The sequence below is a fragment of the Leiobunum rupestre genome, chromosome 3, assembly GCF_980474605.1.
Source record: "Leiobunum rupestre chromosome 3, qqLeiRupe1.1.hap1, whole genome shotgun sequence".
Classification (NCBI taxonomy): Eukaryota; Metazoa; Arthropoda; class Arachnida; order Opiliones; family Sclerosomatidae; genus Leiobunum; species Leiobunum rupestre.
Window position 1 is genome coordinate 17,983,196 of NC_143386.1, and position 12,452 is coordinate 17,995,647.

The 12,452-nt window shown below is 34.8% G+C and overlaps 1 protein-coding gene across 1 annotated transcript; it reads left to right on the forward strand.

Annotated features, from left to right (window-relative positions):
* Positions 1-240: 240 nt before the first annotated feature.
* Positions 241-11,702, forward strand: LOC149949730 (acyl-CoA Delta-9 desaturase-like). Its single transcript, XM_090169472.1, has 4 exons — positions 241-430; positions 8,921-9,051; positions 9,777-9,982; positions 11,279-11,702. Exons 1-4 carry the CDS (start codon positions 241-243, stop codon positions 11,700-11,702), a joined length of 951 nt encoding a protein of 316 aa, XP_090025598.1.
* The last annotated feature ends 750 nt before the right edge of the window (positions 11,703-12,452 follow it).

Here is a 12,452-nt window from a genome sequence, read left to right on the forward strand (position 1 = left end):
TAGAAAGCACTCCTTGGTCGCTAAAACATTGAACTAAACGATATGCCAAAACCAATTTTACCACTGAAAAAAAAACTAGATATAAACCAGCATAATTTTTTGAAAATACCCTTGAAATAAATAAAATGAAAAACCGGTAACTAATCGCCATCTGAAGTATTTATGTTCAAAAAGACGCTGATCTTGCAAATTTAAAATATAATCAGTTTGTTCTTACCCGCATTTAGAAGTTCTCTTGAAATGGCTCCGAAAGCCGAAAATATCGAAGTTATTTCAAATATTACGGATGATTTTGAAAATAAGTACCCACCACGAGAATATAAAATCGAAATTGTTTGGAAGAATGTTTTGATAGCCACTTTCGTTCATATCTTGGCGTTATGGGCTCTTCTCAATATTCACAACTGCAAATGGCAAACGCTATTATTCTGTAAGTAATTTAAAATTTTTATTTGCTCTTTCCAATTTCTGCAGTAAATTAGTTCTAAATGGCTTTTCAGTCAACAAAGAAATACTTAATTTATGTAACTTTCAGAAATTATTACAAGTGCCCTAAAAATAATAATAATTAAAAAAAATTGCAAATGTAAACGGCAAAACTTTAAACTAAAAATGAAGAAATGAGCTTGTTACGTCATTAAAAAATAGTCCATAAAATTTTGAAAAATTTACTTCACATTATATTAATAAAACTCACCCTTTTCAACAATCAATATTTAAAAGTCAATTTTAATGTCCTGTTTTTCCCTTAACTAAAAAAAAACATTTATCTGAGCGCCAACAAAATCAAATTTCAATGGAAACCCTAAATACACTTTCCATCCTCTCCTTAAAAGTAGGGATGCACCGATATATCGATAACCGATATATCGGCCGATATATCGGCTAATTTTTCAAATATCGGTATCGGCCAATATCGGCTTAAGCGAGGCCGATATTAGCCGATATTTCTGGTATTAGAAAAACATTTTCTAGTGTTTCTTTTTGATCGCTGTAGTAGGAAATAATTATTCGCGTCCAAAACGGTCAGGAATCATAAGTGGTTTTTAGACTCCAAAAGCCTTAGATCATATCATTTTTTAACAGGTGGTTACGAGAGTAAACAAAAAAGCATAATATTGTGATAGGTAACTTTGTTAATATCGGCCGATATATCGGCTATCCTAGACCGATTTCGCAAAGCGCACTTTTGTCCAGGGCTGGTTGTTTAAGGTGGCCGCTGTAGTGCTTAAGGCGGAGCAGCGGGGTACAAATACATATACTTATGTACCCATATCGGTGCATCCCTACTTAAAAGTCACTTAAGGTTCACTTGTATTGAAAGTATAAAATATTTTTTATATATTTGGGATAAATTCAGCTCTTGCTAATAAAGCCTTCCATTATAAACTTTAATACACATAATTATCATATTAGAAAGGTAGTTTTCGTCTTATATTACGTGACTGGAAACATAATCATTCGACCGTGAACGCTGGCGAAAACTACTATAAAAATTCGTGGTGTCTCGTTCTATTTCAGTTTCACTCTCGACGGTGAAGATAGGCTCAGAGCAAAAACCAAGCAAGTCTAAAAACGCCTTTTTTGAAAAAGAAAATTGTTTTTAAAATTTACCGATTTAAATGTAGATTTACGGGCGTTGTACGTATAATAGCTTCATATTTGATCAAATTTTTTTGACGTTAAAATAAGAAGGGTTAAATTTTTAATCGTCGCTTCAACTTCGAATCTAGATGCTTTCTAGGGAAGGTACACCGGATTGGTTGATAATTTGGTTTGTCACCGATAAACAAAAAAATAATGGTGCATGTGGCGAAATCTAAGCTTTAAAAATGTTGTATTTCGTAAAATAAATGTTAAAAAAATGCCCGTTTAACTAAAATTTTTAATTTGTTAAATTAAACTTTAAATTATTAATTGAATTAATTTCTCGTGGATGGAAAAAGATCACAATGCCGAGAGGGTGGCAGACATATAGTGTCTCAAACTTTCCTTCAACTTCTAAAAAACCTTTCGGGGCTAGGAAGCACTTCTTTTATCGTCTATTAATATACTTAAGAAAAGAATCAGTTTAATTTGCGATACATCTACGCTGTTAGAGAAGTATCAAACGTATAGACTAGATTTAACGCTAAAACGTGAATGACGCCGTCTTTGATCCCCTTTAGATCCGCCATTCTCTCTCCCCTAGCGATGATTGTATAGGTGCTGATGTTGTGAGATTCCCTCATGCTCCTACAATTATTTGACACGCTTCTGCTTATGGTAGCCACGGTTCGGTTCGTTTCTGGTTCCTAGAACTGACTAAGTGGAACCGGAACCGAACCGATCAAGACAAATTGGAACAGGAACTCAACCGAAAACTTGTAGGAACCGAACCGAACCGAGAACCGAAACAAAAATTGGGGAGAAACTGAAAAGCTATTTTCGCTTATTTCCAAATATTTTGAAGTAACACAAAACACGCGGCGAAATAAAAACCAACAGTTTGGACAAAACGAAATTAAGTGATTTCTAAATACAAAGGTTTTTCCTTCCAATTGAGACCATAGACATAATAGACCTTGTCACTGTTGTAAGTAGTGTATTTATTGTTTTTCGCGACTTTTTCAAAAGTAATAGTATTCGGTTCTTTCGGTTCCGGTTCGGTTCTACATGGAACCGGAACCGAACCGAACCGAAGTGGCTTCGGTTCCCATCATCTGGAACCGGAACCAGTTTTTCCGGTTCTAAACGGCAACAAAGTCAACTCGTTCTTATTTATCGGATAACTTTTCTGAAAACCAAAATTGTTTGCCGTGAAATAACAATATCTTTATGTTGTGATATTATTGGATTTATTATAATCCTATATTTTGATAAATATACTATTATCGTAGATCAGTATACACCAAAAATACCTCTGGCTTGTGAAATAAAATAAATCAATAAACCGTAATGGTAGTCACCATGGTAGTATATCTCGCGCACGGTCGCCACGGTGTGTAACGTTTATTCTCACACTATAGTAATATAGGGCGGACACCATAACCAACTTACCTTGAGGCTGTTACAATTAGAAAATCCTCCTGGCGAGTCGATCGCTTACCTTTCACCAGAGCTGCAGTCAAGGGTTTTAAGCTTACTTAAGAATTATAAGCGCCTTTGGTAAGGATTGCCAACATTTAATAACTAATAGGTATATGAGCATGAACACTAATATACAAATATAAACCTGGAACACTAATTAACAGCCCATATATATCACTTGAAGACAAACATGCATTTAACTACAAAGGTCATTCCATGACAAATGGGCACAGCATGTCAACCCGACCCCAACCGATTTGGTTCAAAATTGGTATAGGGGGTTTTTACTATCGTGAAAACCGAAATCTCAAATTATTTTGAAATCGGAGCAGTTGTTTTGGAGATACAGAAAATAGCCATTTTCAAAAAATGACTTGACCCCTAAAACTGACCACTGCATATCTTCGTCAATTCTTAACCGATTTTAATTATTGAAACGTCATTTTAAAGACAACGCGCTGTACCTTTATTAATACTTTAATATGATTTAAAGTTCACCATATTAAATACTATAAATTGCGATTAAACAATCTGACCTTTGACCTTTGGCTTTAACCACGGTTTTAAATTCCAAATAACAATTTTTTTCGAATTCCCCGCCTGCGGCTTACCCAAAAAGATTCAAACCCCAAATGAATATTTTTGGTTATAGAGATACATCTTTTTACAGTTTACCCCCGAATAAGTATAAAAAGCAAATTGCACGTTTCTTTCCAAAATGTTTAATTTCTAACTTAAAAATATTCAATTTTAATTGATTGCTTAACCTTAATACATTAAACAAACTTGTGTTTTGAAAATTCTAATTCAATTTGTACAGTATCGACGTCTTTTAACAAATACTTTGATCTAGAATACATCGCTGTTGTTGGATATTCAATTCCACAAACAATGTTTTCTGGTAAAACCCAGCATTCATCTTTTATTAGTGGCCAGTAATAATTTGTTGATTTAAAAGGGGGATACATATAAGATATCAAATAATCTCCACATTCATTTGAGTATTCTTTTACAACACCAATATAACATTTACTTTCATAAACAGTGGCCACGTAGGTTTCTGATGGTATTTCTTCAGATTCGTCAGAAGTTTCAACAGTATTACAAGAAATGTTGAAAATTTTCATTTCTTCCATATTTGATAGTGGAGCAGTTTTTATTTGAGTTTTACTCAGTGGAACAAATTTATGAAAGCCACGTGTACCTTTTATTGTTACTGCTTTAGAGAACCTATTTTGTAGAAAATTCTCTTTTTCAGATATCTCGTTATTGTCAACATAGAAAAATGTAATGTTTTGAAAAGCTTCAACGCAGAAATTAAACATGTCCTTTGGTGTAATTATTTGACCAGAAACTGGACGTTGAAGGCTAGATTTAGCGGTTAATCTCTTAACCGTGCCTCCAATTCCGTCACAGGGGCCTTTTCCGTGGGACGTGGCAAAAAAATGCCACTCTCCATTTAATCCAAAATCATCTTTTTGATATCAAAGATTGCAAAAATTAAATTGGTTTTTATACTGGCCTGCACAACCATCAGAAAAATATTTAATATTATGTAAATTTGGAATCGTTACTTTTAGGAAATTAATTAATTTAGTTTGGAATGTATATACAGTGCTTACAGAATGAGACCTTGTATCACTAATTATACAAACACTAATATGTTTTAGAGGCTCATTTAAATTTGTTCTGTAATAAATTATGTAAGGGTGTAAGGTCGCTTGAGAATTTTCCCAGTGAAATCTTGGTGCTTCGTCTTGAATGACAAAAGAGTAGTTTTCTGAGAAATCACCTATCACTATTACTGCTCCAGGAAGTACAGATTCTTTTAGTGACTTCAAATATTGAGATTGAGCTTTAGATATTATATAATGCCGAGTAAGTTCTAATATTTTAATAGAAAGGGTTTGTAAAAAATCATCTGCTGGTTCTGATATAGTAAGGAGATTTGTTTTATCAGTCGAAACCCATTGACTATAATCAATTGTTTCGAAGTCGTCCAGCATTTTTCGTAGGTATTCATTGTAAAGAACTCCATTTTTTCCAGTACATTTTTTGCACCATCTCATCATACAATTTTTCTCTTCAACGTTACAAACAGTTAGGGCCATAATATCAGATATTGTTAATGTGTTTTCTTTCGGTAACGCTAACACCATTAACTTCGCATTTTGGTGGTATGTACACACACAGACTGTGTGTGTACCCTTTGGCCCAGCTAAAATGCACCAAGGAGGTCGTAGTGAGCAAAAGGTTGAAAATCCAACATTTGGATATCCTTCTTCCTTATATTTTTGATAAAGTTCTTTAAGGTTTAATAATATAAGCCGCTTCTGTCTATGTTCTTTGATACCAGTGATTTTATTTCTAACTGAAACGAAGTCTTTTTGACCTGGAGTCAATCTACTAAAGTCATCGCTCTCATAGAAGTTTGATACTGCGTCTTTTACATTACTGCTTAGTTTCTGCCCTTTCGATTGATAACCGGGCACACTTAAAATTCCCTTTTAATTTTTCAACTGGCGACTACGTTTAACTAAATATTTTGAAGCTCCGAAACGATTTTGAGTTGAACGAATACTAAATGGTGATATGGTTAAAATGCGTAATTTTTCCGAATATGTTGTATTTTGATCGTTGAATTTGGCTACTAATTCGGTCATCATTGTTTCATATAAAGCATGCTCATTTAGTTTATCTTTAGCACTTTCCGAATCCACAACTTCTTGGAGCGACACATCGCAAATTTCTTCAAACTTTCTTTTCAAGTTATTAGTAGCCGAATTATATTTATTTTTTACCATGCGTTGTAATCCACGAGAATTGAGTCCTTCTGTAAATTTAACCAATTACTCTTTTAAGTGCACAGTAGTATAAAAGCAATTAAGAGTCAATTCGACGAAGGGAATTTTTTTTTTTTTTTTTGCCTATGATAGTAAACGCTTTTTTGTAGTTGCTACTGATTTTTCCTTAAAATTCGGATCTAATTGAGAAAAACTTCAAAACTCTTACTTACTTTTTTTAATTGGTGATTGATCAAGTAAGGATAGCGTAGCATTAACTTTGTCCTGTTGCACTTCTTTATCAAATGGGAGTCAGAGTAAGTTGTGGTGTAGAAGGTTCTACACTTATTTGAGAATTTGGACATTCTTCACTGTTTGTGGCTTGAAGCAGACAACTTTCGTAAAAATCAATATTGAAATATAGGGGCTGTACATAATTCTAAATATCTCGAGAACATATTCGGGGGTAAAATGTAAAAATATGTATCTCGATAACCAAAAATATGCATTTGGGGTTTGAATCTTTTTGGGTAAACCGCAGGCGGGGAATTCGAAAACAATTGTTATTTTGAATTTAAAACCGTGGTTAAATCCAAAGGACAAAGGTCAAATTGTTTAATCGCAATTTATAGTATTTAATATGGTGAACTTTAAATCATATTCAGGTATTAATAAAGGTACAGCGAATTGTCTTTAAAATGACGTTGCAATAATTAAAATCGGTTAAGAATTGACGAAGTTATGCATTGGTCAGTTTGAGGGGTCAAGTAATTTTTTGAAAATGGCTATTTTGTGTATCGCCAAAACTACTACTCCGATTTCTAAATAATTTGAGATTTCGGTTTTCACGATAGTAAAAACCCCCTATACAAATTTTGAACCAAATCGGTTGGGGTCGGGTTGACATGCTGTGCCCATCTGTCATGGAATGACCCGCAAACCAGAAAGCTATTATAATAAATATCAACCATTAAAACACAATTAAAAGCACTCCTAGCCCACTCGTTATACACCATGGCCTCATACTTTGTAAAAATAAAGTAAAATAAACAGCCAAATTATGTCAACACAACATCGGGTCGCTGATGTTGCGGACAACGCACGGCCTTGGGTGGAAGACTTTGCACATACACGTGATCATATGGCGCGATGCAACCGCGATTCATACCGGTTCTTGACTCCTCGATACAAAGGTCGCTGCACCCAGCTAAGCTACCGTGGGTGGCCGCGAAGGGCTCGTCAACTCTTGTAAGTTTTCGACTTTTTCGACCCTTTTTGAGTTCCGGAACTTTAAACTTTCTGTTTAAGCTCGGCTGGACTTCAGATTTCACGCACAACTTGGATTCTTTCACCCTGGTCAAATCTACCTTTCGGGTCCCGACTCCTATGTTTTGTTCTAGGCCACTGTCAATCAGGAGGTTGGCCTTAGTCTTGCCCATTTAGTGAAAGGGTTGAATCTATCACGGAGTGCGGCGAGGTCATTCATGTAACGTTTTCTAGTTATCGGGAAAATATGGGCCAGATACATTTTATGGCCCAATTATGGTTCAATTAAGTGGCTATGAGCTGGACTAGGAACGGAATTCTCAGAAAAATACCACGACAAGTCACGATGAACATTTTAACATTTGAATAATAAAAACAGCCGCTTAATTAGTATAATTATATTATTTAAGGCAGTGAGAGTCTTAAAGAATTCCTAAAATATATGATAATGAACGCTGGATAAAAATAGGAATGGATCTTTTAAGAAAGGTTCAATATATTCTTAATAAGGAAGGTAACATTAAAGCAGGTACCGCCACCACGAAAATGAAAGATAAGAGACGAACACAATGGGGAGAGAGACCCCTACGTCTTTGGATTCAACACGTCCCAGAACTGTCCCGTCGACAACAGCATAAAATAATAATAATAATAATGAGCTACATGTAGGCTAATACCCAATTCACCACATTAGGCCTAAGTCATCAAGCAACCTTTAAAGCCATTAATTCAGGTGGCTGGGTTACAATACGTAGGAGGATGTTGCCAAGCCCTTCATGCCATGCGAGCCAACAGCTCCCTACACTACCTATTACCGTTAACCTTAACAAGTTTTTAGGGAAGGGGAAACCGAAGAGCTCGAGAGAAAACCCCTTAAACCAGTGGGGAGAGAACTTGCAAACTCAACGCCTAAGGAATTGTTCCGAGTTTTCACCCAGTGCCACAAGCAGGGATCGAACAAACCTCCTCTTGCTGCGAGGCGAAAGTGCTAACGACTCCGCCACCCCACTTTAAAGACACCTGCTATTGATATGGGACTATAATTACCCCACCCAAAGGCAAGAAGGGGTTTAAATATAGGTCCCACACGCAGAGCCATTTTCCCAACCTAATCTATAACTTTCATTCCTAACGTAACTCGAGAACTAAAGAGGTAATACTCTTAGCCTCATTTATCTAAGGAATGAAGAATGATCCATTTTCCGGTTGAGTTATTTTTATGGACACCGAAACAAAAAGCGACGATAGCAGATTCAAAGCTGGTCTAAGCTGTCCACTGATTGGTTTGTTATGATAGTTGGTTATGCTTTATTTTAATTTTTAAACGCTTATATGGTCTACACTATGTATCGGCGAGAGGTTAATTGGTTCGCTGATCTAATCCGTAGCGTCCTCTACCGGTTTTGAGAAACATAGAAGAGAACAACATTTCCCTCTGTTCGACTACTCATGATCAGGCGAACTATCAAGAGTACCGTAGTTTTCGCTCTGAGCGAGCGAAGTAATTTTTTTTGTTAGCTTACTTTTTGAAAAGAGTAATTAAGCTGAGATTTTTTATCTTACGCTTTAAGCGTCAATATTTTTTTATGAACCATCACATCTTTTGAAAAACACAACAACACAGAACAAAAAGCATAAATATAATCATGTAAAGCAACTTTTGGGTAAAATATAAGAGTTATCCTAGGCCAACAAAAAGATACCGCATTTAATTTTCTTCACAAACGTTGAAATAAAAATAACTTGCTATGCTAATAATTAAGGCGCCACAAAATCTTTTTGAACGAGATAATGTTTTGCAGGTGCATTCTACCGTTATCTTTCCAGCCTTGGTGTGACAGCCGGGGTTCACAGGTTGTGGTCGCACAGATCCTTCAAGGCTCGTCTTCCTCTTAGGATTTTCTTGGCATTTTGCAACACAATTTCGTTCCAGGTACGTTAGTTTATAAATAAACCTCATTTTATTTTTTAATAAGAAATGCTTTCACTAAAAGCATTACAACATTTAGATTGTTACTCTTTATTTTATAAATTACGATTGTGCTCTATTAGGAATAAAATATATCAGTAATCATAATATTGCAATTATATTTTTATCAATATAACATATAATTTCGACTTAAAGAACCAAAAACTATTAAAATATTCATCACTTTATTTTTGTTTTAAAATATTTCAACCCGCAGCGATAAGTGTAGACAAACGATTATTGCATTTATTTTATAAGCTTTGTTTTGCAAAACCCAGATAGTTTTTACCATTATCGTACTACTGTCTATGGATCCATACGCACAGAATTGAGAAGAAGTTCATCTAATCAGAAAAATAGGATGCTTTGGTAGGGTGGGTGAAAAGGAAAATAACTGAACATTTCACGATCGATGAAAAAATAAAAAATGCCAACCACTTTCAAAGAGCAAACTCAACTTTATGGAAATTATGAGCGGTATATGGGCCCATAGTTGTGAAAAGATTCAGAGTTCCATGGGACTAAATAAGGCATATCTTTCATTTTATCGGAAAATATAATAAACCTTTTAGGTCAAAAATAGTTTAAATGCAATCAAATTTCGAACGGCTTGTTTAGTAATGTAGTTGCCTATATTTTGCAATCGGTGAACCACAAATAGCGTCATTAAGCTTTTTAAATCGCTACAGGAACACATATACACTTGGGTCAGAGACCACCGAGTGCATCACAAGCATGCGGACACCAACGCTGATCCATATAACTCCCAAAGGGGCCTCATTTTCTCGCACATTGGATGGCTCATGTGCAAAAAACATCCGGACGTCATTTCCAAAGGACGAACCATTGACTTGTCAGACCTAAAGGCGGATTCAGTTGTCATGTTTCAAAAAAGGTACTGGTTGTAAAATTAAACGTACGACGGATACTTCATGGTTTGCATGTTTATTTAAAATTTTAAAATTATTTAAAATATTTTTTGCTAGCTTTCGGGTTTTAAGACCCCTTTTCAAGCATTACTGTTTCATTACTATATGTTGAACAAAGTGATACGGTGTCGTTCGTCATCTGATTTACATTTCTCTTATCTTCATTACGTTTTTTAGGTATATCTGGTTTTAACTACCCCACAATTTTGTACACATATTTTAACTCTATTTAAATTTAAGTATCCTGATTTTTTATTTCTACCGCTTCTTTAAATTGTCTTTTAAAATAATATGGTTCTTTCGTCATAATTTCTCCGTTGTCAAAGTCAATATTATGTCCTTTTGTGTCCCAAACGTGTTTTGATATAACATTACTTTTGTTACCCATCCTTATACATTTTTTATGTTCATCAATTGTAACTCGAATTTTTTTTTGTCTCACTGATATAAGATTTTTTACATTTACAATTGATTTTGTATACAATGCCTGTTTCATTTATTTTTTCAGTTTTTGATCTATTTTTAATTAGTATAGAGGCTCGGGTTTCTGATTTTTTTACTTTTTAAGTTTATTTCTAGATTTTTTTAATTGTCTCTGGGTTTTTCAATCAATTGTAAATGTAAAAAAATCTTATAACGGAGAAATTATGACGAAGGAACGACATTTTTTTTAAAAGACAATTTATAGAAGCGATAGAAATAAACAATTCAGGAAAATTAGATTTAGTGGGTATTTAACCCCACTCTGTTTCTCGTCCAAAATATTTGAAAAGAAAAAGCAAAACACCAGTACAAGAAAAGTAGACTTCTATCGAAGACATGTTTTTATTCTTGTGATATTAAGTGCTCGAGAGTAGAAGCTACCTAATCCTCTAATTTAGGACGCAAGTTATCTGTCTTTCTTACTTTTTTGTCTTAGGTTTTACTTCTTGCATAAGCGGGCAAGCTTGGTGGGCAGATGGGCAATATCCCACGGGACCTATATTAGATTTTCTTTTGGTGCCTAGTTTATATAGCGTTTTGGGTTATGTCTAAATAACGTATGATTAGAGTGGGGTCATTTGTGGTGATACAAAATGTGCCATATTTGCTTAACTGGAGCAGATAAAATATAAAATGAAACAGAAACTTGTTGATTTAGTTTTGTAAAGCTAAATGCATGTCTTTTTAACATATTTAATTGAAATTAAGAGCTCAAAAGATGTTCGCCTTTAATACAATGACCGAGTGTATGCATTTAAAGAATATTTTATTGAACGCAGGTATTATTTGTGGCTGGCATTCTTTGTAACCTTGGTCATTCCCGTCACCGTTCCAGTCTACTGCTGGAACGAGAGTTTCAAACTATCTTTCCTGGTGTGTTTCGCTTTGCGATACATTTTCTCCTTGCACTGCACTTGGCTCATTAACAGCGCCGCTCACAAGTGGGGCGACAAACCGTACGACAAGAACATCAAAGCGGTGCAAAGCAAAATAACGGCCCTCTTAGAATTTGGAGAAGGATTTCACAATTTCCACCACACGTTTCCCTGGGACTACGCCAGTAGCGAACTTGGCTTCAAGTTCAACCCCACAAAGAATTTCATCGACTTCATGGCCTATATTGGACAAGCTTACGATTTGAAGACTGTCTCGGATGAAGTAATTCGACAACGATCTAAGCGAACGGGAGACCACACAAAATAGGAGCTTTACAAAATAGGACAAGTCGTACAGATCATAGCATTTCGCTTTTTCAGAATATGCCAAATATAATTATTTATGGATAGATATCCATTGAGAAGGTTTTATTGCAGGAAGATCTCAATTTATAGCAATACGCGCGATCGGACGTTTACTTTGGAGCGTTCTCATATGGTTCCAATAAAATAATTTAATTAAAAAGTGGAATAGGAAAACTGATCCGAGAGCGCTCTGAGAGCTAAAATAGATTTCTTCAAAACTTGCTGATTAGTAATTTTGTTAGTCTTTCGCTCTAAATAAAAAATTATTGATAGAAAATTTATGTTCATAATTAATATTGAAACTTATATTAACGTTGATCTCTGTTTATGGCATTTCTTTTGAAGGCATATTTTAAAATAAAAGTTCAGGCTAGAGGTCATCATGCGGTCATCGGTCGTCCATGGATCAGACTGAATGAGGTTTTACAGTTAAAATGTTGTTATAAAGTTTTGTGCTATGCCCTATCTGTAAAAAAAAATTAAAATGCAATTTTCAGTTATTTATGAGATTTGTAAACGATTTGTCTGTATTTGTTGGTTTTAGTTGATGCCACTAAGCAGATAAAAATAAATGTTTTGACAGCTACATTCTATCTTAGAAAATGTCCCATAAATTAGACCGTCTGTGTGTATAAATAAGTAGTCTTGAGTTTAACATTAAAACCTCATCCTTCCCCCACCGTAACGCTATGGAAAAACTATCCCGTTTTTC

Coding starts and splice junctions, on each gene's coding strand:
- LOC149949730 (XM_090169472.1), top strand. CDS start 241: ATGGCTCCGAAAGCCGAAAATATCGAAGTTATTTCAAATATTACGGAT. Junction 431..8,920: donor ATGGCAAACGCTATTATTCT/GTAAGTAATTTA, acceptor AATGTTTTGCAG/GTGCATTCTACCGTTATCTT. Junction 9,052..9,776: donor GCAACACAATTTCGTTCCAG/GTACGTTAGTTT, acceptor AAATCGCTACAG/GAACACATATACACTTGGGT.